The sequence below is a fragment of the Medicago sativa genome, chromosome 1, assembly GCF_051527215.1.
Source record: "Medicago sativa cultivar Bolivia chromosome 1, Bolivia_mono, whole genome shotgun sequence".
In the NCBI taxonomy this organism is placed as follows: Eukaryota; Viridiplantae; Streptophyta; class Magnoliopsida; order Fabales; family Fabaceae; genus Medicago; species Medicago sativa.
The window spans coordinates 49,404,040-49,430,187 of record NC_140749.1 but is presented as its reverse complement, the minus strand read 5'-3'; the positions used below and the strand labels follow the sequence as shown (position 1 = coordinate 49,430,187).

Here is a 26,148-nt window from a genome sequence, read left to right as displayed (position 1 = left end):
CCAATTCAGCTCAATTTCAATCTCCAATTCAACTTAATTTCAATCTCCAATTCAATTCAATTTCAAACTCTCAACTCAATGTCTATGTCTATGTCTCTGATCGATCTCAATTTTCAATCTCTCTTTCAATCTCAAACTTTCAATTCAATGTCTGTGTCAATGTTAATCCACTCTCAATTTGCTCTTGGGCCAACGAAAGTAGTCATGTCTATTCTTCAAATCAAGTCAATATCAACTTACTCTCAATTCGCATCTTTCTGAATCCAATTTCCAATTTGTATCTTGTTACTGGTCAAGTGGCTAGTTCGATCCAAATAACAGCTTGTACCTGATTATATACCTATACTTCCGGACAAACAACAAGTTCGATCCAAAGAACAGTTTGTACCCAGCTTATACTTTGTTATCAGTCAAACGACAAGTTCGATCCAAAGAACAGTTTGCACCTACCCACATGATGTGGTGATGATCCAGCGGCGAGTTCGATCTAAAGAACAGTTTGTATCTACCCTTTTGTCTATATTTCCAGCCAAACAGCCAGTTCGATCCAAAGAACAGTTTGTACCTGTCTATCTGTTTGTATCTTCAATCAAGTGTCAAGTTCGATCCAAAGAACAGCTTGTATCTGCCTATATGTCTGTGTTTCCGGTCAAGTGCCAAGTTCGATCCCAAGAACAGCTTGCACCTATCTCTTGTTTTGTATTCCTTGGTCAGGTGGCTAGTTCGATCCTAAGAACAGCTTGTACCCTATTTTCTATCCCCTGGTTTGTCTACCCTGTCGATGTCCACCTGAATCCCCAGTGACATGACATGCTCCATAGACTCCAGTTGTTTGTCTTGCATTCATAATCAAAATATTGCATGACATTCATGATTTTGAAAATCCGAGAGCGTATTTTTATGTCCAAAAACAGTGCAAATGTTAATATTTAAGTATCTTCGTCCTGTCAACTCAAAGACTTCGTCTCGTGACTCTCCGGACAAAGAAACTTAATTAGGGGCAGCTGTTATACCCTAATTTTGGACCTAAAAATACTAACTCCATTCTTCTTTTCTTGCATTTCAAGTCATTTGAAACTGTCTCTGATCAATTACATCTTTCTCTGCATTTTATTTCAATATCACTTGCAAAATTCATGAAGAAGGGTATTTTAGTCATTTCCTGTATCCAAACTCATTTTAGTCCTTGAAAATTGTTTGAGTCCTTTCAAATAGTTTGAATAAGTCTTTGTTTCCATTCTATGTCAAAATCCATTTCAAAAATCGCATCTGAGTCATTTTGAGTTAGTTTAGCCCCTAGGGGCATTTTAGTCTTTTCATATGTTAAAACCCTGTTTAGTTTCTAAAATTTGTCTCTGAGTCTTTTAATTTTGCTTGCATAAACTCTTGCTTTAATTCCATGTCAAAAACCCATTTTAAAATTGCATCTGAGTCGTTTTGAGTCGTTTTAGTCCCTAGGGGCATTTTGGTCTTTTCACACGAAATTTCGACAGAGAGAGGTTACTTTAAAGTACCTCATTTAAGTAATTGGTTCGTTTTAGTCCGTTTTGTCATTTTTAATCGTTTCACTTTACGTTATTTTCAAATTACATTTTTTTTACCAATTTTATTCTAATTACATTTTTAGTCCTTTTGCTATCTTTTTGCATTTTAGTCCTTTATTTTTGGTTAATTACAGATCAGTCCACAAAAGTTTGTTATGAGTCCAAGTCCACGTGTCATTATCTTACTGGTCCAGGTCCACACATGTCAGCTATAAATAGCCTAGTCATTGGTCAAAGTCAGGAGACCCATTGATTCAACGCCACATCAACAACATTTCAGAAACAGAAATCAATCTCTCTCTCTCTTCCCAAACCGATCAAAACCTTGAAATTGGTGAAGAACATGATGAACATTCATCAAAATCATCATCACATTCATCTCCAGAAAACACAATAACAGAATCAATCAAGAAGCATTCTACAAAATTGAATCAAATCCAGTAAAGATTCGAAACAGCTTCATCAAGATCAAGCCAATTCCATCAACGCCGAATCCACAAACAACCGTCTCAGATTCGCACCATATCAAACAGACTCAAGACTCAACAGAATTGAATCAATCAGCAAGCCTGAATCTAGCAAGCTTCAACACATCTTGCCAGAACCGAATTCGTGAACAAGAAGAAGTAGGCGCTGCAAGCTCAACTAGATCGAGACAGATTCGAAGTTTATCATCTCAATCTCCGAATTTAACAGAGGTAACGCGTTTCTACACACTCTTTCCTTCGATTTATAACGTTTTGTGTTCATATTTGGGTGATGAAGTTCTTTTAGATCTAGGGTTTATTTGAGCTGGTATCGAAATTCTAAGGGAAGATTTGAATAGAGGAGGAGGAGAGGAGTGTTTTGATATAAAAAGTTTTCAAAAAGGGTAAAAAAAATCACGACGGCGCGGCGGTGCTGTGGCAAGCCACCGCGCCGGAAGAACTTCGGCCACCTCCTCCTTCATCTTCTCCGTTCAGGTTTCTCTAGAGAGAGGGAGAGAGCATTTGTGACCTAGAGAGAGAAAGAGAGGTTTAGAATGAGGGTTGAACCGGTTTTCTTGCTTATATACACTCTTGAACCGGTTCAACCCATGGTTCAACCCATGCCTACCCCACCAACCCGATCCAGTGGCCACCTGAGGCCCAACTGCCTTGCCTGCATGGCTTTCTGCTGTGCACACCCCCTTTTCCTTGTGTATTCTTGATATTTTTTGCTGTTTACACCCCCTGTTTGGTCAATTTTCGTACAAAAATGTTCTAAAAATTTGCAAGGCTTTTCTTGTTAATTCTAATTGTTTTTTGTATTAGTGCATGATTAATTTGGATCCTAAAAATATGTGAAAAAATATTTGTTTGTTGTTAATTCATTTCTTTCCAATTCTTGATAAAATCTTGTTAAAAACTTGTGAAAGTTTTAGTGAGTCCTTATTGTGATTGTATTGATGATTTAGTTTTGTCTTATGTGAATTTTGTATGCTAAAAAATGGATAGAGAAATGCATGAATAATTGTTTGTGATTTGTGTTGTTTTGGTGCAATTTTGAAGAACTTTTGGTGTATGGTTTGTTTCCAATTCTTTTGCTTATAATAGTGGTTAGTTGTTGAGTATTTTGGAGACCTTGTTTAGTGTTTAAATTGAAGTATGTGGTGCTGTTTTTGGATGTGTGATAATTGGTTGCTTAGTTAGCAAGTTACTTGTTATGTTAATGTGTGATTTAATGCAAAATTGGCTTAGTAGTATACTATGATTCCTTGACACATAATTTCCTTGTAACACTCACATTGGGGCTGAACCTAAAAAATCCTTGAAAAGTGTCAAAATGTGAGAGTTATAGGTCTTGCATTTGCCTTAGAATTTTGGTGTTTTATTAAGTGCATTTTTGCCACTTTTTGTTTTTTTTTACCATGTTGATATGCTTTATTTTCTTGCCACTTTTTTCTACTATTCAATGCCTATCATTACTAACCCTTTGGTCATTGTTTCATAAGCATCTCACATCATACTTTCATCTCTTATTTCTTGCACTTCAATTTCTTGCATATTAATTTTTACCAAGGCTTAGAATGTAAACACTTAGGAATTTTTTGTACTTTACTTTTATACAATTTCAATTCTTGCAAGACCATAGAATGTAAACTAGGGCATGATGTAAAGGACTATGGACTCTAATGATGTACACCGACACAAGCACCGACACATGCACACACATCACATAGATACTTTAGGCATATGTTTAGGATTGTATGTTTAGATGAATGCTTAGGCTTTACACTTAGAAAAACCTCTTTTCCAAAAAAAATATGAACAACATCACTCAAATCTTTTTTCATAATAAACCTTGGGATCCAAAATCCCATTGTATTCTCTTTTATTTTCTTAATCAAATTCTAATGAATTTTAATCATACTTTGACTTTCGTTTTGCAAAATAACTAATTCCACCTCACTTTTTTTCAATCTTATGCCCTTGAGGCCTCCTTCTCTCATTCTTCAAATTCCAATTTTCAAACTTAAAATCAACCAACAAAAACAAAAAAAATATTTTTGGAAGAGAACTACGGTGGATTTGATCCCTTAAACGGGTACGTAGGCAAGGAATCAAAATTCCTTCAATTCAAATAAAATAAAAATTCAAACACATTCTTCTCCCTCCAATTCTTCACTTAGAAACTCTTAGGTTTAAATAAACACTTTCAAATAGCATTTAAAAATAAAGCGCGCACGTAGAAAGAAAAGACGGTTCCTATAGGATACTATAGTCGTTATGGGTGCCTAACGCCTTCCCGTAGCGAAAACAACTCCCGGACCTCGATTCTCAAGGGTTTTGCTTATTTTTTCCCTTCCCAAGAAAAAATGAGATATCACCGGTTAAAAAGGTTCAAACGTAATCAATGTTTGACACCCGAAAACCAAGATAAAACAACTCAATCTTTATCTTCTCAAGTATCTCATTCCCCGCTTTGTCGGATTACGGAATATCAAATGTGTCTTTCCCCGGTTTGACGGATTATGGAAGGTCAAAATCATCATTCCCCGTTTTGTCGGATTACGGAATATCAAGTGTTTCATTCCCCGGTTTAACGGATTACGGAATATCAAATGTGTCTTTCCCTGCTTTGTCGGATTACGGAATGTCAAGTGTTTCGTTCCCCGGTTTAACGGATTACGGAATATCAAAAGAGTCTTTCTCCGGTTTGTCGGATTACGGAAGATCAAAATCATTCCCCGTTTTGTCGAATTACAGAATATCAAAATCATCATTCCCCGTTTTGTCGGATTACGGAATGTCAAGTGTTTCGTTCCCCGGTTTAACGGATTACGGAATACCAAAAGCGTCTTTCCCCGGTTTGTCGGATTACGGAAGATCAAAATCATTCCCCAGTTTAACGGATTACGGAATATCAAAATCATCATTCCCCGTTTTGTCGGATTACGGAATATCAAGTGTTTCATTCCCCGTTTTAACGGATTACGGAATATCAAATGTGTCTTTCCCTGCTTTGTCGGATTACGGAATGTCAAGTGTTTCGTTCCCCGGTTTAACGGATTACGGAATATCAAAAGAGTCTTTCTCCGGTTTGTCGGATTACGGAAGATCAAAATCATTCCCCGTTTTGTCGAATTACAGAATATCAAAATCATCATTCCCCGTTTTGTCGGATTACGGAATGTCAAGTGTTTCGTTCCCCGGTTTAACGGATTACGGAATACCAAAAGCGTCTTTCCCCGGTTTGTCGGATTACGGAAGATCAAAATCATTCCCCAGTTTAACGGATTACGGAATATCAAAATCATCGTTCCCCGTTTTGTCGGATTACAGAATATTAAGTGTTTCATTCCCCGGTTTAACGGATTACGGAATATCAAATGTGTCTTTCCCCGCTTTGTCGGATTACGGAATGTCAAGTGTTTCATTCCCCGGTTTAACGGATTACGGAATATCAAATGTGTCTTTCCCCGCTTTGTCGGATTACGGAATATTAGAATTTCATTCTCGCTTAGTCGGATCACGGAAAATCAAGAGTGTCATTCCCCGTTTTGTCGGATGACAGAATGTTAGCACTGTCATCTCCCGGTATGTCGGATGACGAGACGCCACTCAATTTCTATTTTCTCAAGTGTCGTTCCCCGTTTTGTCGGATGACGGAACGTTAAAAGTGTGATCCTCAGTGTGTCTGGTTCAGAAATGTCACCAATCAAATTTAACTTCAAATGTCAGTTTCTACAAACCATCAATTTACAAATACATTTCAAAATTCCCAGTGTCTGTTCAAGATTTTGTTTCCTTTCATTTGTCTTCATACAAGTATCAATACGATAGTGGACAATCATTTTCCCCAGTGAAACTACATTCCCCCTAGCGGAGTCGGATCCCATTCTTCAACGAATTTGGGTATCCCGTCGGTGTTTCTCGTCTCAGTCAAGTCAACTTTGTCGTCCTGCATTCATGTTCTCATTACATACATTCACATTATCTTAGGGTCAAAAATAGGTGTACTTTGTATTTAAGTCTCTTCGTCCCGTCGAATCCATATTCAAATCTCCGGACGAAGAAACTTAAATAGGGGCATCTGTCATACCCCAATTTTTGACCTAAGATACCACTGACACACGTCGTTTAACCTTGATCAGTCTCTGATTTTCAGTGGAAAATTCGGCAGAGAGGTATTTTAAAATACCTCATGTTTTAGTTTCGGGCCCTCTTCTCTGAATTTTTATTTTTAGTCTTTATTTCCATCTTTTATTTTGTTAAAATTAATTTATAATTTAGTTATTCATTTCTTTTATAATTCTTTTTATTAGATAAGTCCAAAGGTCAAGTCTGCATATTTCATTTTTTATTATTTATTTTTCATTTATATTATTATTATTTGATAAAAATCCAAAAAAAGAGTTCCAATCCAAGCAAAGCCTCTCATGCGTGCATCTTCAGTTCTAATCCAAAGCCAGCTTTCACACGCCAATCTGCATCCTTCAACAAATCCAGGAACAGAAATGCGTTACCCCTTCCGCAATTCAAGCAGCTTTCCAGTACAAACCTAGTGCTATAAAACGCACAATTAACTTGCAATTGAAGGGGGCCGAAATTCACAAGAACCTGCATCATAAACCTGCAACACAAAGACACAACATTTTCACAGCAAAATTCACTTGACAACCTGCGAATCATCAAACACCCATTCATTAAATCCAACAATCAGTTCCAATCAATCCAACACCAACCCGCATCGCACAACATCACAAAACCAGTAACAAAAACTAATCTCAGCACTGATTCAAGAACATCACAACATCAACCAATATCATCAAAAACCAACACAACATCATAATCCATCATCTCGAACCGAAACTGAATCCCCCACAACGGAACGACACACACATGCAGACGGTAACACACAAGTCAGAATCAACTCAAACAACACATCCTTAAACCAAACCGAAGTCAACATCAACGGGTCAGCAACGATACCGCAGGACAGAAGCAAATCAGTGGGAGAAGGAAGCAAGCCACTCAGATCAATCGCAACTCAAGTCGCAAATAGCATCACCACATCACGAATACGTGAGAAAAGGGAAAGGTATAAAATTTCTTCTTTCTTTTCGTTTTAGATCTAGGGTTGTGAGATTTGATTTTGGGAATTTTAAGTTTGAAGACGAATAGAGGGGAGAGAGTTGAGTAAAACAGTAAAAAATATAAAAAATAAGTATCCGGCGAGGCAGCGCAGCCGTGGTGACCCACCGGCCACCACCTTCATCGTGTTCTGCGCTGGAGTTTGTTCCGGCCACCACCTTCATCGTGTTCTTCAAACACATTTACAGAAAGATGAACATAAGAGAGAGAAAGAGGATGTAAAATGAAAATAAACCGGCACTACCCATATATATACTCTCAGACCGACCCGGCTCTTCCCTTGAACCGAACCGGTCTGAACCAGATCCTGATTGCTAGCACATGTGCGCGCCCAGCCAGTCTCTTTAGGCCCAATCTGCATTTTCATTCACCTACACCCCATGCTTACTGTCTGCACCTCCCCTGCATGCATCTTTATTTATTTTAATTACTTTTACATTGCATATTTAATTTACATCACATTTTATCCGTTCCTTTTACATCCTTTCTTTTTTTAGTTAGGTTTATCATGTTTAGTCTGCATCCACTTTTTTTTTATTTTGGCATTTTATTTTACAAGCAAGAATTTAGATTGTATTTAGGCTTTAATGTAATTCATTCATGCATCTTTGTCATTTTTGCACTTTAAGTTATTTTTTTTTCGTCGGATTTTAGAATGTAAACATAGGCTTAATGTAAATCATGAAGGGATTTTGAGAGGGGTTTTTCAAAAAAATTATCCTCTTAGCGGAACAAATCCCATTGAAAAACGGATCTTGATTAAATCATTAATCACAAATCAATCAGAACACATTCTTAAACACTTTAAGGATGATGTGTTTACCTCTTGAAGCGCAGGACCTTTGTAGCAGAATTGTTTCTGATCACGAGCAAAACAAAACAGCGATGCCTCTACTCAGTCCACACGAACAGAGCTTCTCCGATGACCGGTGCTAGCCAATTCCAACGGAGATTAGAGAGAATAGGTTTAGAGAGCGGCGACTATGTTTACTTTGTGAATTAGGTTAAGCGTTTCAACCAACAGTCAGTCAAGCTTCAACACAAGGGTTATATTTATAGAACCACTTGTGTGGTCAGCAAGACAAACACTTAAGTATACCGTACCTTACGGTGTACCATATTTCACTTAAACACACTGTACCTTACGGTGGACCGCGTTTCTCTATTTTTTGTAAATTAAATAATAAATCATATTTAATTATTTAATTACTAATAAGTCTTACTTATTTATTACTCTCATTTATCTGTCCTTTGTGTGTGACCCTATAGGTTCTTGTAACGTTGGCAATAATATTAAATCACATATTTAATATTATAAACAGTGAGCGGTATCTAGCAACACATCACTGCTACCCAAGTGACGAGAATGTCATGTGATCTGACGAAACCTTTCCGCATAATGATCGTGTGTATAATTACCCTTTTGCCCTCATGTCTATATTGAACACAAGGCATAGACCGTGTCATACTTGTCTAGTTCAATATTGGGCCCGTAGACATTTCTCCTGTTATGTAGGAGGGGCAAATTCCATCTAGGTCACTCATGTCCCTCAGCATGATTCATGGAGTACCCATCAACCAACTTTATAGTCATCCTGTTACGGATAACGTTTGAATGGTGACAAAGCACTCGACTCCAACATCTAGGGTACATAGTGGTTTCAGGTCGAAGGGTGGAATACACCACTATCACTATGAGAATATCTTATGACACTTTTCATAACTTTTACTAAGTAGTATTCTCATGGCGGGTCAATCCAATATAAATATTACTCCTAATATTTATATCTATGTGAAGACTTGATAACTCTTTATCCATGATCTGTGAGATGTGATCATCAGTCTACCCACATAATAGTCTCTATGCTTTAATGATATCCCACTTCTCAATAAAGCTTGACTACGGATACTTTAAGAATAGTTTCTTTATGTTTAACGGGGTCTCACAATTAAGTTATACTTAATGTTCCATTAAACGGACTAACTATTCTAGGGACTTTATTATTTTGAAACAAAACAAAATCAATAAAGAAATGCCTTATTATTATTATATATTCACAATATATACTTATATCAATATCATGATACAAAGCCAAACCCAATCAACATAGATTGGCTATTAGGGCTTACTCCAACAATCTCCCACTAGCACTAAAAGCCAATCAAATATTAACTCAATATCTATTGGTCAAGTGTTAGCATCAAGCACACTATGAGCAAGATACTCTACTAGCAGATAAGGAACTCTTTCTTATGTTGGTAGGTTATACTTCTTTCAATTTCTACTTTCGATCTTCTATCGAAAAGAAATTGAAGTGTCAAAGTATACATTTGGATCATTGGTGAGATCAAGTTTTCATTGCTCGCAAGATTTAAACCAATTTTACCTCATACAAGATCAATGGAATCCGCAACGCAAGAAACACATGTTTTCACTCAGTTATGAGCTAAACAATCCAAATCATATATATTTGACATCTGTAATAGAAACAACAACTATCTCAAGCTTGTACTTTTACAAATTTCATAGGTTATATCCTAGCATTACATTTATTCCAAATTACGATCTGGATATACTGTACACTGATATGAAATTCAACATCATTGCAACTCATTTACAATGTTTTTTTTTCATCCGTGTTCAAGAAACAATCCATAGTCCTTTAAGACATCCAAGGATATTCTTGAAGGTATTCTAGTGTTGAACACTATAATCAATTTTGGTACATATTGAAAATAATTTTCTAACCATGTCTTACATGTGTAGATTATTTTGGTGACTAGTATGTCATCCACATACTCCACCAAACTAATATCAATGCTCCCACTAATCTCCTTATGTGCACAAGATTTCTTTATTAATAAAAGTTTTCATAAAACTTCATTAATAAAATTCAACTACGAGAAGTTTTCTCTAATTCATAAATGAATTTTATAATACATCTACCTTTCTAGTATCCTTTGGATTAACGAAATTCTACATATATCAAATACATATATAAGGTTATTCCAATTAAGGAATACAACCTCATTATCCATCTTCTAGAACATGTATTATACAACAATGGGAATTGGGATCGTTAGATTTAAGCATTACGATGATGGAATAGTTTCGTCATGATATGCATCATGAATTGCATGAAACCTTTTACAATCAATCACATCTTAAAGGTATTCATAATAGCATCCATGTCAGTTTTCTATAAGAAAACCCACATTCATCTTACGAGTCATAATCATTTTGATGATATAACCAATATCCATATATGGTTTGTGTACATGGATTCTTTATAAGATCCCATGGCATCTAGCCACTTCTCAAAAATCAGGCCATTTGCGACCTTCTAGTAAGTCAGGTGCTCATCTTCCATGAGCATCATATCACCTTGATATCAGACTCATCTAGATCATGTGCTACTCGAACTAGCGATTTACCAACAACCCTTTGTTGAATCAGTTCATGTTCCATTCTTAGAGAAACATGTATTTTGTGGTACTTGACTTAATTCAAGTTCTACATCACTCCCACTAGATCTTGTAGAGCTATACTCCTTGAAAAGGAATACTCCAGTTCTAAGGACAAACAACTTTTGTCAAGGAAGAAGATGTAGAAATAGTATCCTCTAGTTTCCTAGGGGAATCTCCACAAGTATACATTGATTTAATTTGAAGTTTAGTTTATCTAGTAAACCATATAACCTCAAATTATCTTAAAGTCGAAAATAGGTACTCTTACCTCCATATCTAATATGGTGCCTTTATGATTACTCAATTAGAACTTGTTGTGGGTGAAGAATAACTGTAATTTCATTAATTTCAAGAGTCTTTGAGTTATAATCAAACTATTTTAGATCGAGTCATGTCAAACATGAAGCGATAAATAATCATTATACTCATTAATCAAGCATTTACCATCACGAATTACTCGTATAGTCTTTATACTTTTCAAACTTATTCCTTTTACTTCATTGTTAAAATCTTTGAACAATTTCAAAGTTTTCTTGAATCGTGTCAAATACACTTTGCTTATCTACTAAATGATTTAGTAATGTTAGATGAAGTAATAGAAACAATATCTAGCAAATATGTTTAGTTCTCCATATACATCTCATATGTATATAAACTCAAATAAATTACGTGCCCTTTCACCTTTGTTGGTGACTGGTGTACTAATCTATTTTGAAAGGTGGGACTCACATCCTTCAAATGATATAAAATCAAATGAGTCCAAGAGTCCATATCCATGGATTTTGGAAATGTGAATCACACTTGTTTGTACTAAACGATGATGCCAATAATATACAAAAAGGTTCAAATCTCATTTGTTCCTCTTTTCACATATGTTATAGATCAACTTATCAAGATCATGGAACTCAAATCCATTACTTGATTAGCACACTTGTATAGAAAACATTATTGGAATAATAGGACAACATTTGTCTATTATTCAACTACACAATCTTTCTCTTGTCAATACAAGATTTAGGATTTAATGCTTCTATTTTACATGGAACTTAATAACAATTATTAGGTTCCATATCAAGTTAAATTTAAGTCCAAGCATTAGCCCTATGTCAATGAAACAATTTGTTTCATTCTAGACGTAAGTGGACTTCACTTATAGTTAATGTACCGCTTCTTTAAAACTCTCTATATTTCAACAAATATGAGATTAATCATCAAGTATCATATACTTATGATGCAGAAGTAGAAATTTAACTTTCTATAACTATATGGGCAGATAAGAAGTCTTACTTCTATTTTGACTCTTTCAAAACATTAACAGTTTTTCTCATTCTGAAGAACAATTCTTGATTTTGTACCGATTCAGAAACTCCTTTCTGAAGATTTTGTTCTTCATAAGAACATTTAACAGTATAATAAAAGTATATGCCGAAGAAATTCTAAATACAGAAAATAAATAAAATAAATGTATCATGATTGAAAAACATATTTAATTAGGTCTTTAATTAAATATGCTCCCACTATTTTACTCAAAACAAATGACCTTCAACATTTGAATCGGAAAATCTCATTGGAAGATTTTCTAGTGGGTTGAAATCCATATTTCACCTTGCTTTAAGTCAACGGGGGCTGTACTCAAAACTCAGTTATTTAGGTAGGAACTCCTTCCAATCGTATCTCATACAACTTTCAGATCATTTGAGTGAATAACTCCTTACTCTAATCTATCATATAGATGTTCTCAAACATTGCTTCTAAATTTATTTTAATCTCATTAAAATTAATTTAGTTAAGTTAAACCCAAAAGAATAACCCTTGGGTAAATTGGATTACCGAACCGCAACTTACTAGTATAAAATATGCGCTTCACGGAGGCAAAACCCACATATTCGATATTATTCTTGAAGGGTGTTAAACTTTTGGAAAGCATTAAACTTAATATTTCATTTGAAGTAAACATATATATATTTTAATCTTATTAAAATTATCTAGTTGAGTTAGATCCAAAAATAACAATCGATAAATAGAATTTCCGCACCACAACTTACTAGTATAGAAAGTGCACTTCGCGGAGGCGAAACCTACACATTTCGATATTAGCCTTGAAGTGTGTTATACTTTGGAAAACAATTTACTTCATATTCTATTTGAAGGATTTTTATTTAGTTTAATCTCATTGACATGTGTATCTCATACACGTGTCTTTAAAGATGCATGACATTCATGCTCATAGAAAGCAAGTATATAAAACATTTAAAACATACATGCTAACATACATCTAAAACATGTTAAGCATACATCACATACATGCGCTAAATAAACATACATTTCATGCATCACATACATAAAATAATAAATTAGGTAGTATGGTTATGACCTCCTAACGCGTAAGAATTAAATAAACTACTTTATTACAATTCTTTGACCCATGAGCAAACTTCAAAAGTTACTTCATCAGAATCATCCTTTTGCGTCGTCTTCTCTTCAACTCATGATGCAATTACAATATTTAACTCTTAAATAAAATAATTAAAATAAACCACGACACGCATGTCGTATTTAAATAAAACAAATCAGGACACGCAGGTCGTATTCAACTAAAATAAATCACGATACGCAGATCGTATTTAACTAAAATAACTAAACGCCAAAATTCTAAGGTCATAACCATGTACCATGCATTTTAATTAATTAAGAAAAATAATAATAAACTATTTTATTATTATTTATCACCTATTAATTAAATAATTAAAGTGAAAGATATATACACTTTGTACGGAAATCGCAAAGCCTAAAGTCATTCGAACTATTTCACTTTATCTTGTAACAATTTTGTAGCAAAATTTTGTTACTATGACTAACAAGGCGAGATCATTAAATGACACAAATCAACCGAACTGATTTTGCTCTTATTATGTAAAGCCAATCTCTGAAAATATCATGTATTAAAATTTGGCAATATAATAGGAGCAAATATATGTAAGTGTGTTATTTGGACCACGATTCTCGTAACAACTTTTGCCAATCAGAGATTCGCAAAATTAACATGTCATAAGTTCCATCGGCCAATAGGGTGTGGTTATGGTGCATAAGGAGATCCTTATGCACCGTGCATAATTGCTTTCTACACCCAACATAATTGCTTTCTACACCCCAAGTAAGCCCACTATAAAATCTATTTATTTGTGGGCCTAATAAAGCCCCATATTATAATTTTTTTTCTTAACAATTTATTTATGCAAATTATTCAAAATAGTTTATTTATGCAAAACAACTTACTAGAATGATTTTTTAAAAACCGCTTATTCAAAACAACTTATTTATGCAAAACAGCTTATTCCGATCTCATTTTAAAAAACAACTTATTCAAAATAGCTTATTTATGCAAAACAACTTATTCGAAACAACTTATTAGGATCACTTTTTTTAAAACCGCTTATTCAAAACAGCTTATTTATGCAAAAAAGCTTATTTGTGCAAAACAGCTTATTCAAAACAGCTTATTTATACAAAACAGCTTATTCTGATTTCATTTTAAAAAACAACTTATTCAAAACAACTTATTTATGCAAAACAACATATTTATGCAAAACAACTTATTCAAAACAGCTTATTTATGCAAAACAGCTTATTCGAAACAACTTATTTATACAAAATAGCTTATTTGTGCAAAACAACTTATTCAAAACAACTTATTTATACAAAACAACTTATTTGTGCAAAAAAGCTTATTCAAAACAACTTATTTATACAAAACAGCTTATTTGTACAAAACAACTTATTCAAAACAGCTTATTTATGCAAAACAGCTTATTCGAAACAACTTATTTATACAAAATAGCTTATTTGTGCAAAACAGCTTATTCAAAACAACTTATTTATAAAAAAACAAGTTGAATATACTTTTAATGGTGCAAAACAACTTATTTATACAAAATAGCTTATTTGTGCAAAACAGCTTATTCAAAACAACTTATTTATAAAAAAACAGCTTATTTGTGCAAAACAGCTTATTCAAAACAGCTTATTCTGATTTCATTTTAAAAACAACTTATTCAAAACAACTTATTTATGCAAAACAACATATTTATGCAAAACAACTTATTCAAAACAGCTTATTCGAAACAACTTATTTATACAAAATAGCTTATTTGTGCAAAACAGCTTATTCAAAACAACCTATTTATACAAAACAGCTTATTTGTGCAAAACAGCTTATTCAAAACAACTTATTTATACAAAACAGCTTATTTGTGCAAAACAAATTCAAAACAGCTTATTTATGCAAAACAGCTTATTCGAAACAACTTATTTATACAAAATAGCTTATTTGTGCAAAACAGCTTATTCAAAACAACTTATTTATACAAAACAGGTTATTTGTGCAAAACAGCTTATTCAAAACAGCTTATTTATACAAAACAGCTTATTCCGATTTCATTTTAAAAAACAACTTATTCAAAACAACTTATTTATGCAAAACAACTTATTCAAAACAGTTTATTTATGCAAAACAGCTTATTCGAAACAACTTATTTATACAAAATAGCTTATTTGTGCAAAACAACTTATTCAAAACAACTTATTTATACAAAATAGCTTATTTGTGCAAAACAGCTTATTCAAAACAGCTTATTTATACAAAACAGCTTATTCGAAACAACTTATTTATACAAAATAACTTATTTGTGCAAAACAGCTTATTCAAAACAACTTATTTATACAAAACAGCTTATTTGTGCAAAACAACTATTTTGCACAAAATAAGCTGTTTTGAAATATGAGTTAGAGAGAGAAATGAGTATGGATTATGAGTTTCTTTACAGGAACTTTGTTTAACATGTTATACACTGAAATTATTATTGAAACCATAATTATGGTTTAATGGTTTTGATAATCATGTATGTGAAACCAAGATAATTGTGTAATGGTTTTGAATAATTATTAAGATGTTATACACTGAAATTATTACTGAAACCATAATTATGGTTTAATGGTTTTGATAGTCTTCTATGAGAAACAAAAATAATTGTCTAATGGTTTGCTATGGCTATGGTTTCTGTGAGTTGGTTTCAAAACCATTTTGCTGTGGAAATGGTTTCCGTGAGTTGTACTCCAAAACCATTTTGCAGTGAAAATGGTTTCCGTGAGTTGTAATCCAAAACCATTTTGCAGTGAAAATGGTTTCCGTGAGTAATGCTAACACCAGATTCGAACCGGATTGATCATAAACAACACAATTCATCACAACATTCTCAATAATACTAGTTGTTTATAGTATCTATCATATAATATTATTCATCTTATTTAATTTTTGGCCCAATAATGTTCAATTTAATTTAATTTTACTAAAATTAGGGGTATGGAATACTGAAACCATAAGTACGGTTAAATGGTTTTGATAGTGTTCTATGTGAAACCAAAATAACTGCCTAATGATTTTAAATGAAATTATTAATTTGTTTTAAACAATTTATCTTCTAGAAAAAGAAAACATACTTTTGCTTTATTTTATGTTTGTTTTTCGTGTTAAACCTCTCGAGTTTCTACGAAAAGTGACATAATCAGTTGGTTGTGTCTTTTTATAGTATCTATCATAGTATACCATTCATTTTATTTAATTTTTGGCCCAAGAATGTTCAATTTTATTAAAATTAGTTTTCAATGTAACCACTTAATAGTACACATTTTGATAGTTTTCAATGTGAAGCCAAAATAATTGTCTAATGGTTTTGTAATAAAAAAAATGTGATAAACATTAAAATCATTATTAAGTAACCACTTAATAGTACACACTTATAACCTATTAAATAATTGTCAAATGGTAAATAAAATAAAAGAATAGTGAAAATTATTATTGATAAATGGTTTTAAATAAAAACTATTACTGAAACCATAAGTATGGTTCAATGGTTTTGCTAGTGTTCTATGCGAAACCAAACTAACTGTCTAATGGTTTTGTAACAACCTATAATCATGAATACGTAACAACAAAGAATGTGAATGTTATAATTTCCAATAACAAGTGCTCCACAACAAGTGCTCCTAAAAGATGCTAGCTATGTCAAAAATGCTAGCTATGTCTTCCGCAACATCAACTTGCGGTTCCAACGCGGCCAATCTTTGTTGGATCGCTTAATAGAATCTCTGGACTAAAGGACCATTTGCTAGATTTCATAATTCCAGTGAAAACAAAAATGAAATAAAGGAATGGAACAAATGAATGAGATAAGTATGTTTGTATTGATGTATCAAATGGGGAGTATGATTGTATTGATGTATGCACATGAATTTACACAGAAAATAATGGGTGTCAACCCCCTAGTTTGAGAAACACGTTCTCAAGACTCAAACTAACAATTGATTTTTCCAAAGATACCTTACACTCTTCTCCTGACAGTGTATATACTATCAGATCTTTTTTTTTATCTCTTGTGACTAACTTCCTTTCCCTTATTCAATTTTCCTACGTGTATAAACCAGTAAAGGTTTACGAATGTGGGCCTGTCACAACATTTATTTATGATGTTGGTAAAATTGAGGATGTTTCTTGCTGTCTTAAGCTGTCAACAACATGAGCAACTACTCCTACACCAGCATTGTGAAGCCATTTCTTTTTCACCTGAAATCCAAGGAATACTCATGTTATAAATCTAACTATATCAGTGATATCAGCATACTTGAAATAAAGATTCAGAGAAATGCAGTACATGGATGTTACTATGGGCAAAGAGAGGCCAAACTGCTGAGTGAAACTTGACATCAACTTTTCTCCATCCCAATCTTTGTAATCCCTGTATCATCTCCTCTGTTAAAAACATCATGTGGACTTAGCAATAAGACAACACAATGGTTTTGGCAACAAGACAACAGTATCCCAAAATGTAAACTAGAGTATCTTCTATTAGTTTTGGTTATGGTAATCACCTTCCATAATTTCATGAAATTCTACACTATTTTGTTTATTATCTTAATAGTTATTTTCAGTAACTAGGCTGAAAATAACTATACATCATGCCCCAATTTTTATTCCAAAGACGAACAATTTGTATTGATGCATCCTATGGATGTTGATATCATATAATGATTTAGATTCATATGCCAATGAAGTGTTCATGGTCCTATCCTTACATTGTTCTACCAGTTTTGAATTGTTACACTTTATTTTATACAACAAAGTTAAGGACAACAGGGGAAGCCATACCAAATTCTCCAGGCATTACCTAATAATCTAACTACATTATTAATTATTAAAGAGAAAAAAATTACCTTGATTCCTCCAAGATTCATTGTATCATCTGCACGACCATGTGCATGATAGTATCCTCTAGAAGTACGCTCAAATACATCTCCATGTCTTCGTAAAACCTGACAAGAGAGAAACTTAACTGTCATTATTCAGAAATTGAAGATATCAAAAAGGAGAATTGTATGTCTACCTTTTCATTCCAGAGAGGCATTCCCTTGAAATAGACACCATAATGATCAGCATTCAGCAGTGTGTTTGATGCCCCAAGCATAAGGGATCCAAGAGCTAACTCACCTATTCCTGGAACATTTTCTGGCTGTAATGGAAAAGAAGATTCAACTTGAGTCCAAGTATTTAATCATCTCATTGGTTTGTTCAAGCAAGCAACATGAGGTTGCAGTCTTTACAGACACAAGATGAAAACTTCTAGAACAAAAACAATATATAGAATTTCAACATTCTTTGTAATTGCAATAATAAAGACATAAAGGTTTGTCATAAGACGCATAACTAAAAGTGAAAAATCAGCTTTATGTCATTTATGCATACAAGAACTGCATATGGTTCACCAGCTCATTTAACAATGATAATTGTTCAAAAGTAAAGTTGAATGACCAGTGCTTACAATAGGATGCCCATCATCAACAAGAATAAACAAATTGCAGCACATTGCCGGTGTGCTAAAAGCAGCCAACGACTGAGCCTGCAGTAATGATCCAGTGACGAATCCACCCCCAATTTCTGTACCACCACAATATTCAATGATAGGCTTGTAACAAGCTCTTCCCATCAGCCAAAGGTATTCATCTACGTTTGATGCCTCTCCAGTGGATGCAAAGCAACTACATTTAAAATAATAGTTCCAATCAGATGCTGCATAATCATAAATTCGCATTCATGTGGTACGTCTGTTAGTGTATTAGGGTAGTTGATTATATAGTGCTCACCGGATAACAGACCAATCATAGCCGGATGTGGAATTTGCATTTCTCCAGCTCCGTACAAGACTTGGAATCACACCAAGCATTGTTACTTTAGCATCCTAAACAGCTCAAAACAACACTCAATATGAATAAAACTATAGAACATGTTCAAAAAAAAGCTTTAATGTCAGTCCACCCGTGGCCGTCTTAATCGCCGAAACTTAGGACTGTCTTCATTGCTGACCCCAGCACCTTCCTAGTGCTGGATGCGAGGCGATATTGGTAGTGAAATCAACTTATGAGAATGTGCCAGTCTATGATATCAAATATTGATAGGCAAGAAAAGATATGGGAATAGTAAAAAATTAAGATGGAAGGATGGTTTTATACCTGTACAAATTTGGCAAAGCCAGAGCCTAGTGGGGATCCATTATACAAAGCCTCCTTAGATATCATAAATTGAAACTACAAGTAAAGCAAAATTGAAGCTAATTGCTACAACTAAATCACTAAATTTGAATCAATATGCCAAAACCAATATACTGTGTAAATGGTTTTTTCAAGTTTTACTCTGAAACCATCAATGCATGTCAATTTGCAGATTAAGCATTCAAGATCAGAAAAGTAGACAAGGACTGAAACAACTACAAACAATAACTCCTACAATTGAAGCTAAATTGTTCCTTTCATATCATAAATTGATCCTAATATCAACAATTTGAATCAGTAAATTGATCCTAAGAACAGAAAACAATTAACAAATCCGAATTTTGAATCAAAACCTAAATACAATTTACTGATTACCTCAAAATGCAAGGGTGAAATTTGTGCAAGCTAACCGGAGCGGCGAGCAAGGGTGAATGCCGGTGAAATCAAGCCGGAAAACCACATCGGAATAGTGGATATGGAGGAAATTCGTGCAACCTAACCGGAAAACCCACGACAGAGCGGCGAGCAAGAGTGAAATTCGCGGCAAGCAAGGGTGGAATTCGTGCAACTTTGCCGGTGAAATCACGCCGGAAAAACCACCGTCATTCACCACCGGTTTCTACGAACAAATCAGTTCAAGCAAATTGTGAAGTCGCGCTGATGAAATCACGCCGGAAAAAGTCACGCCGGTGAAACCACTGGGTTATGCGAGCTGAATTGTGTGCTTCTGCGATCAAAATGTGGGGTGTGGGTGTGTGAGCTGAGAACCGTAGGATTATTACAAGTGTCCAATTAATCTGATGGTTGTGGAGTCCTTATGCATGGTGCATAAGTTATGGCTTATGCACCATAACTTTTACCCGGCCAATATATGTCCTCTTTGAAAACAAGGGCAATTGAATTTAAAAGGCAATATCTCATATTGTCTCTAATTCCAATTAGTTAAAATAACTCAGTCTCATAGTCCTGAGAATCAATAAAATAAAGTTTGTGAATTATATTAAAACAACTTGTTCCCAAAAACAAGTGGACATGTATTTGCTTAAAATTGATATCAAATCTAATTCAATGATCTGCCTTGCCCCTTTTTGAAACATTTCAAAGTTAAACAGAACGTGATTGTAACACCCATACTAGAAATTACCTAGGATATCTAGTATGCTCGTTAAACTTGACATTGGATACATTAAAATTACAATAATAAAAATTTCTTCTGAACATATTATAAAACAACTTGTCTATACATTTCAAATAGTACCACTGACGTGTACAACATACATGCAATGACAAGTAAACATAATTGTCCAACTTCTTTTGCTACTTCATCACGAACTGCCCTGCTTGCGAACCACCTGTGTATCTGAAATAAAATAAAAGGGATTGGGATGAGACGGGATGTCTCAGTGAGTTCCACCTATCCTAGGCTGTAGGCAATCTCAGGGAACCTAGGATTGCCATCTGTCTCTAAACTCAACCTATTTTGGGTTTATACAGTTGTGTCATGCATAACTGAGCGATCGAGGGATAACTAGGATCGCTGTCTGAAATACTAATATAATTCTGATACTAATACTAAAATCATATCCATAATTATAATCTTAATGTCTGTCATATTATGTTAGAAATGTTAGCGTTGAACAAACAATATTATCTGAGTTGATTTTACGGAATAAACCCAGGTGGAGTAACCCCAGAATTTATTCCACTCTGACCGGTAAAAATTTCCAACTGACGGGGATACCGGACTCCTCTGATTATCGTGGAGTCATCCTCACGGATAGTGCCCGTTCCAACTGGAGGGAACCTTTCGTATCCAACTGGCGGGATAGCGAAAGCCACGGCTTAAACATGTTTTAATACTATAAACTGACTGATCTCTGATAACTGAAATAACCCTCAACTCCACTACTAACGGGGAGTTAGAGAGACATTTTATCTTAACTGATTTCCTTAAAATAATATTTCTAAATCTGTTAATAAAGACGTAGTAATTCCGTCTTTATCCTGAAATAATAATAGGATGCTCATAGCTATGTCATAATAAATTTTCTCGGGTTTGTGACCTACCCATCACTGATATTCATGGCTAATTTATTCTAAACATTTTCTTGCTTTCTCAAACATAGGCATTATGGTAGGATATAAATTGGAGAATTCCAAAACATGTTCGGCTACATATCCGGAGAAATGAGAATTTAAATCCTTAGCTGAACAATGACCATTCATTTTCTTAAAAGTTTCATTTACATTATCTAAGGATTGAATTAAAGTCATAAAAATCCAATAATCTCAACTTCCGGAATTTTAGCCGAAATCATGTATTTATTCACAAATGCATTAAAACTTGTCTAACAATCTTTCCTCCAATTCCTACACTACCATAAGCATGTTTATTAATATAAGAGCTATTTTAGAATACACTAGCATAGGTATTTAATTTAAGTCATAATGTCACTAATTATGTTCTAATGCACAATATCATAAACCATCATTTTAGTGGCATAATACAACTACCCAAAGGGAAGTTTTTCTATCTAAAGGAACTCACCTCATCCTATTCTGAATCCTTGAACAAATAAGCATCAGCCATTGCTCTTCACTTCTGCCTTTATTTCAATTCTCCAAAGAAAAACCAAAGTTGCACTAGCTTAAACATCAACAACTTAATCTTTGGTTCAGCACAAGTCCTACATCAGTCCCCATACTTCAAAGTAGTCTCTAGACTTCAATAATGGGTCAAAATTCGTGAAACTGGTACCGAAACGTCGGAAATTTCGTTAGCTATCCATAGCATTAAAAATCACTTGATTCCAAGTTATAGAGAGAAAGTTATTACCATTTTAGTGGAGCCCTGTCCCAAAACCCATAGCAATTTTCCAGCAGAAATTCACAACTTCAAACGCACTTTCTGAGTTCGTCACTAATCCAAATCACACGAAATTTATATCCGATTTGAAGGGAAATAAGTGTAGAATCCGAAACTTCAACAATTACTTAATTCCAGATTACACAGAAAGAGATATGATGAATATACTACCAATATGCCATACGAATTTTTACCCAATTTTCATAAGATTCAAGTACAATCACCTTTAACAACAATACACCATTTTGATCACCAACTCATCTTTCTTACATCAACAACAAACCATCAACAATGATCTTCAACAACAATTCTCTAATTATCCCATTTCATGAACCAAGCTACTATACCATGAAAATTTATCATAGAAATTCAAACTTTCTCACACAATTCACCTACCCATTAAACTTAATCAACAATTCAATCTATAACAATTCAAATTCAAGTTTTAATTTAAGATTCTCACCTTGTATCAACTTTTGCATCAAACCCCTAACTCCTTTATTCTTGTATCTTGCTCCTAACCATCTTCATAACCCACCATGAGTACACACCAAGTCCAAAATTAGAATCAAATTCCCAAAAGCTTGATTTTGGAACACTTCTCAAAAGAGAGATGGAGGGAAGGTTTTGATTAAGATGGAGAAGGGAAATTTTGGTGCTTATAAGCTAACCAAAGTGGTCTAAGGATCCCATGCTTGTAATTTGTGTGTTGATTACATGAAGAAATTGAAGAAAAGGGGAGATAAGCATGAAGAGAGGTGAGGGGCGGTTGGGAGAAGAAAGAGAAGGGTGGAAAAAATCTGATTTTGGTAGGAAGAGAAATGAGTGGAGAAAATGAAGAAATTTTGTATGGTTATCCTTTAATAGCCCTTAGATTGTAATAACCAAAATACCCTTTTCAACACTCTTCCTCAACTAAAATATCCGATAAAATGTCGTGAAAGTTTTAAGCGGAATATTACATTCACCGTGATCCGTTGGAATAATTTGATTCGGTCCAGAAAGTCTTATGTGAAATTACCATTTTGCCCTTCTCTAAAAAAAAAATCAAATAATTGATATTGAATTTTTATATGCGGGGTATTACAGTGATCTCTTCGAAATATAACTATTTGGTATTTATAAATAAATATATCAATCAATTATATTTAACCAAATTCTTGAGAGTAATTGCAAATGAATCATATTCACGGCAAAATTGAATCGCATGATGCAACACAACATAACACTGAAATAATTATGCATTCAGTTTTGAATCAAATTCAAAACGTGAAGGCTCACGATGCCACATAACAATTACGTAGCAACCATTGATTTAAATCCAGCCACTGATTTCTCAATCGAATTAAAAAACAAAATTAAACATTTCATCTGTTACAAAAGTTTGCATACTGCGAACAACAAAATTTGAATCAATCATTTAATCAAAACCAGAGGCTCTGATACCACTGAAGGGATTTTGAGAGGGGTTCAAAAAAAGTTAGGGATTCAAAAAAAAGCAAACAAAAAACAAAAAAAAAACATGACTGCTGAAGCATGCCGATGGAAGAACGCTCTGCGTCGGTTTACAAATGGCCACTTCTTCCAGACTTTTGGTTAACAATGGGCTCTATCCCCAGGAGGCATCAGTTGCTACGCCGTATTTTTATCCCATCAACGATTCAATTTGTCCACAATAGTATCATCTCCAAGGAAGTGTGCCGAGTGTTTGTACTGCGATGTCAGTTCGCCTCCCATCTTACCTGTTTTGTCTGGTTTCATTGAGTTCACCTGTCACGTACAGTTTATACAGTCGTACAAGTTACATTCATACATTCGTACAATCATACATTCATACATTAATATTTTCACATATTCACACACAATATCAATTCATACATGGTTGCATCAGTCGCCCAAAGTCTTGTTTGGTCGTATCCTTTCGTCTCAGTCGTCAATTGTTTTAAGCTGCCAGTCCTAAACAACGGACCGCTTGAGTTCACCTTTTTATCTTGTTTTAAGCCGCCAGTCCTAAACAACAGACCGCTTGAGTTTACCTTTCATCATGTGTTAAACGGTCAGTTCCAACCAATGAATAGTTTGAAATCAAATTTTATTTTCTCGAAAGTGTCGTCCCCTGCTTTGTCAGAAAACGAGATGTCACTCAATCTTTATCTTCTCAAGTATCTCATTCCCCGCTTTGTCGGATTACGGAATATCATATGTGTCTTTCCCCGGTTTGACGGATTATGGAAGGTCAAAATCATCATTCCCCGTTTTGTCGGATTACGGAATATCATGTGTTTCATTCCCCGGTTTAACGGATTACGGAATATCAAAATCATCATTCCCCGTTTTGTCGGATTACGGAATATCAAGTGTTTCATTCCCCGGTTTAACGGATTACGGAATATCAAATGTGTCTTTCCCTACTTTGTCGGATTACGGAATGTCAAGTGTTTCGTTCCCCGGTTTAACGGATTACGGAATATCAAAAGAGTCTTTCTCCGGTTTGTCGGATTACGGAAGATCAAAATAATTCCCCGTTTTGTCGAATTACAGAATATCAAAATCATCATTCCCCGTTTTGTCAGATTACGGAATGTCAAGTGTTTCGTTCCCCGGTTTAACGGATTACAGAATACCAAAAGCGTCTTTCCCCAGTTTGTCGGATTACGGAAGATCAAAATCATTCCCCAGTTTAACGGATTATGGAATATCAAAATCATCATTCCCCGTTTTGTCGGATTACGGAATATCAAGTGTTTCATTCTCCGGTTTAACGGATTACGGAATATCAAATGTGTCTTTCCCCGCTTTGTCGGATTACGGAATGTCAAGTGTTTCATTCCCCGGTTTAACGGATTACGGAATATCAAATGTGTCTTTCCCCGGTTTGTCGGATTACGGAAGATCAAAGTCATCATTCCCCGCTTTGTCGGATTACGGAATATTAGAATTTCATTCTCGCTTAGTCGGATCACGGAATATCAAGAGTGTCATTCCCCGTTTTGTCGGATGACAGAATGTTAGCACTGTCATCTCCCGGTATATCGGATGACGAGACGCCACTCAATTTCTATTTTCTCAAGTGTCGTTCCCCGTTTTGTCGGATGACGGAACGTCAAAAGTGTGATCCTCAGTGTGTCTGGTTCAGAAATGTCACCAATCAAATTCAACTTCAAATGTCAGTTTCTACAAACCATCAATTTACAAATACATTTCAAAATTCCCAGTGTCTGTTCAAGATTTTGTTTCCTTTCATTTGTCTTCATACAAGTATCAATACGATAGTGGACAATCATTTTCCCCAGTGAAACTACATTCCCCCTATCGGAGTCGGATCCCATTCTTCAACGAATTTGGGTATCCCGTCGGTGTTTCTCGTCTCAGTCAAGTCAACTTTGTCGTCCTGCATTCATGTTCTCATTACATACATTCACATTATCTTAGGGTCAAAAATAGGTGTACTTTGTATTTAAGTCTCTTCGTCCCGTCGAATCCATATTCAAATCTCCGGACGAAGAAACTTAAATAGGGGCATCTGTCATACCCCAATTTTTGACTTAAGATACCACTGACACGCGTCGTTTAACCTTGATCAGTCTCTGATTTTCAGTGGAAAATTCGGCAGAGAGGTATTTTAAAATACCTCATGTTTTAGTTCCGGGTCCTCTTCTCTGAATCAATCATTTAATCAAAACCAGAGGCTCTGATACCACTGAAGGGATTTTGAGAGGGGTTTTTCAAAAAAAATTATCCTCTTAGCGGAACAAATCCCATTGAAAAACGGATCTTGATTAAATCATTAATCACAAATCAATCAGAACACATTCTTAAACACTTTAAGGATGATGTGTTTACCTCTTGAAGCACAGGACCTTTGTAGCATAATTGTTTCTGATCACGAGCAAAATAAAACAGCGATGCCTCTACTCAGTACACACGAACAGATCTTCTCCGATGACCGGTGCTAGCCAATTCCAACGGAGATTAGAGAGAATAGGTTTAGAGAGCGGCGGCTAGGTTTACTTTGTGAATTAGGTTAAGCGTTTCAACCAACAGTCAGTCAAGCTTC

General features: G+C 34.6%; 1 protein-coding gene across 1 annotated transcript; it reads right to left on the bottom strand.

Annotated features, from left to right (window-relative positions):
* Positions 1-16,458: 16,458 nt before the first annotated feature.
* On the bottom strand, positions 16,459-19,267 carry LOC146955065 (hexanoyl-CoA synthase-like). Its single transcript, XM_085719805.1, has 7 exons — positions 19,187-19,267; positions 18,821-18,915; positions 18,499-18,715; positions 18,064-18,189; positions 17,894-17,992; positions 17,335-17,432; positions 16,459-17,246 (listed from the first exon to the last, which is right to left on the bottom strand). Exons 1-6 carry the CDS (start codon positions 19,250-19,252, stop codon positions 17,424-17,426), a joined length of 612 nt encoding a protein of 203 aa, XP_085575931.1. The 5' UTR covers positions 19,253-19,267; the 3' UTR covers positions 16,459-17,246; positions 17,335-17,423.
* Positions 19,268-26,148: the final 6,881 nt, after the last annotated feature.

Coding starts and splice junctions, on each gene's coding strand:
- LOC146955065 (XM_085719805.1), bottom strand. CDS start 19,252: ATGATATCTAAGGAGGCTTTGTATAATGGATCCCCACTAGGCTCTGGC. Junction 18,916..19,186: donor GCTTTGCCAAATTTGTACAG/GTATAAAACCAT, acceptor TGAGCTGTTTAG/GATGCTAAAGTAACAATGCT. Junction 18,190..18,498: donor TTGATGATGGGCATCCTATT/GTAAGCACTGGT, acceptor TTTCCATTACAG/CCAGAAAATGTTCCAGGAAT.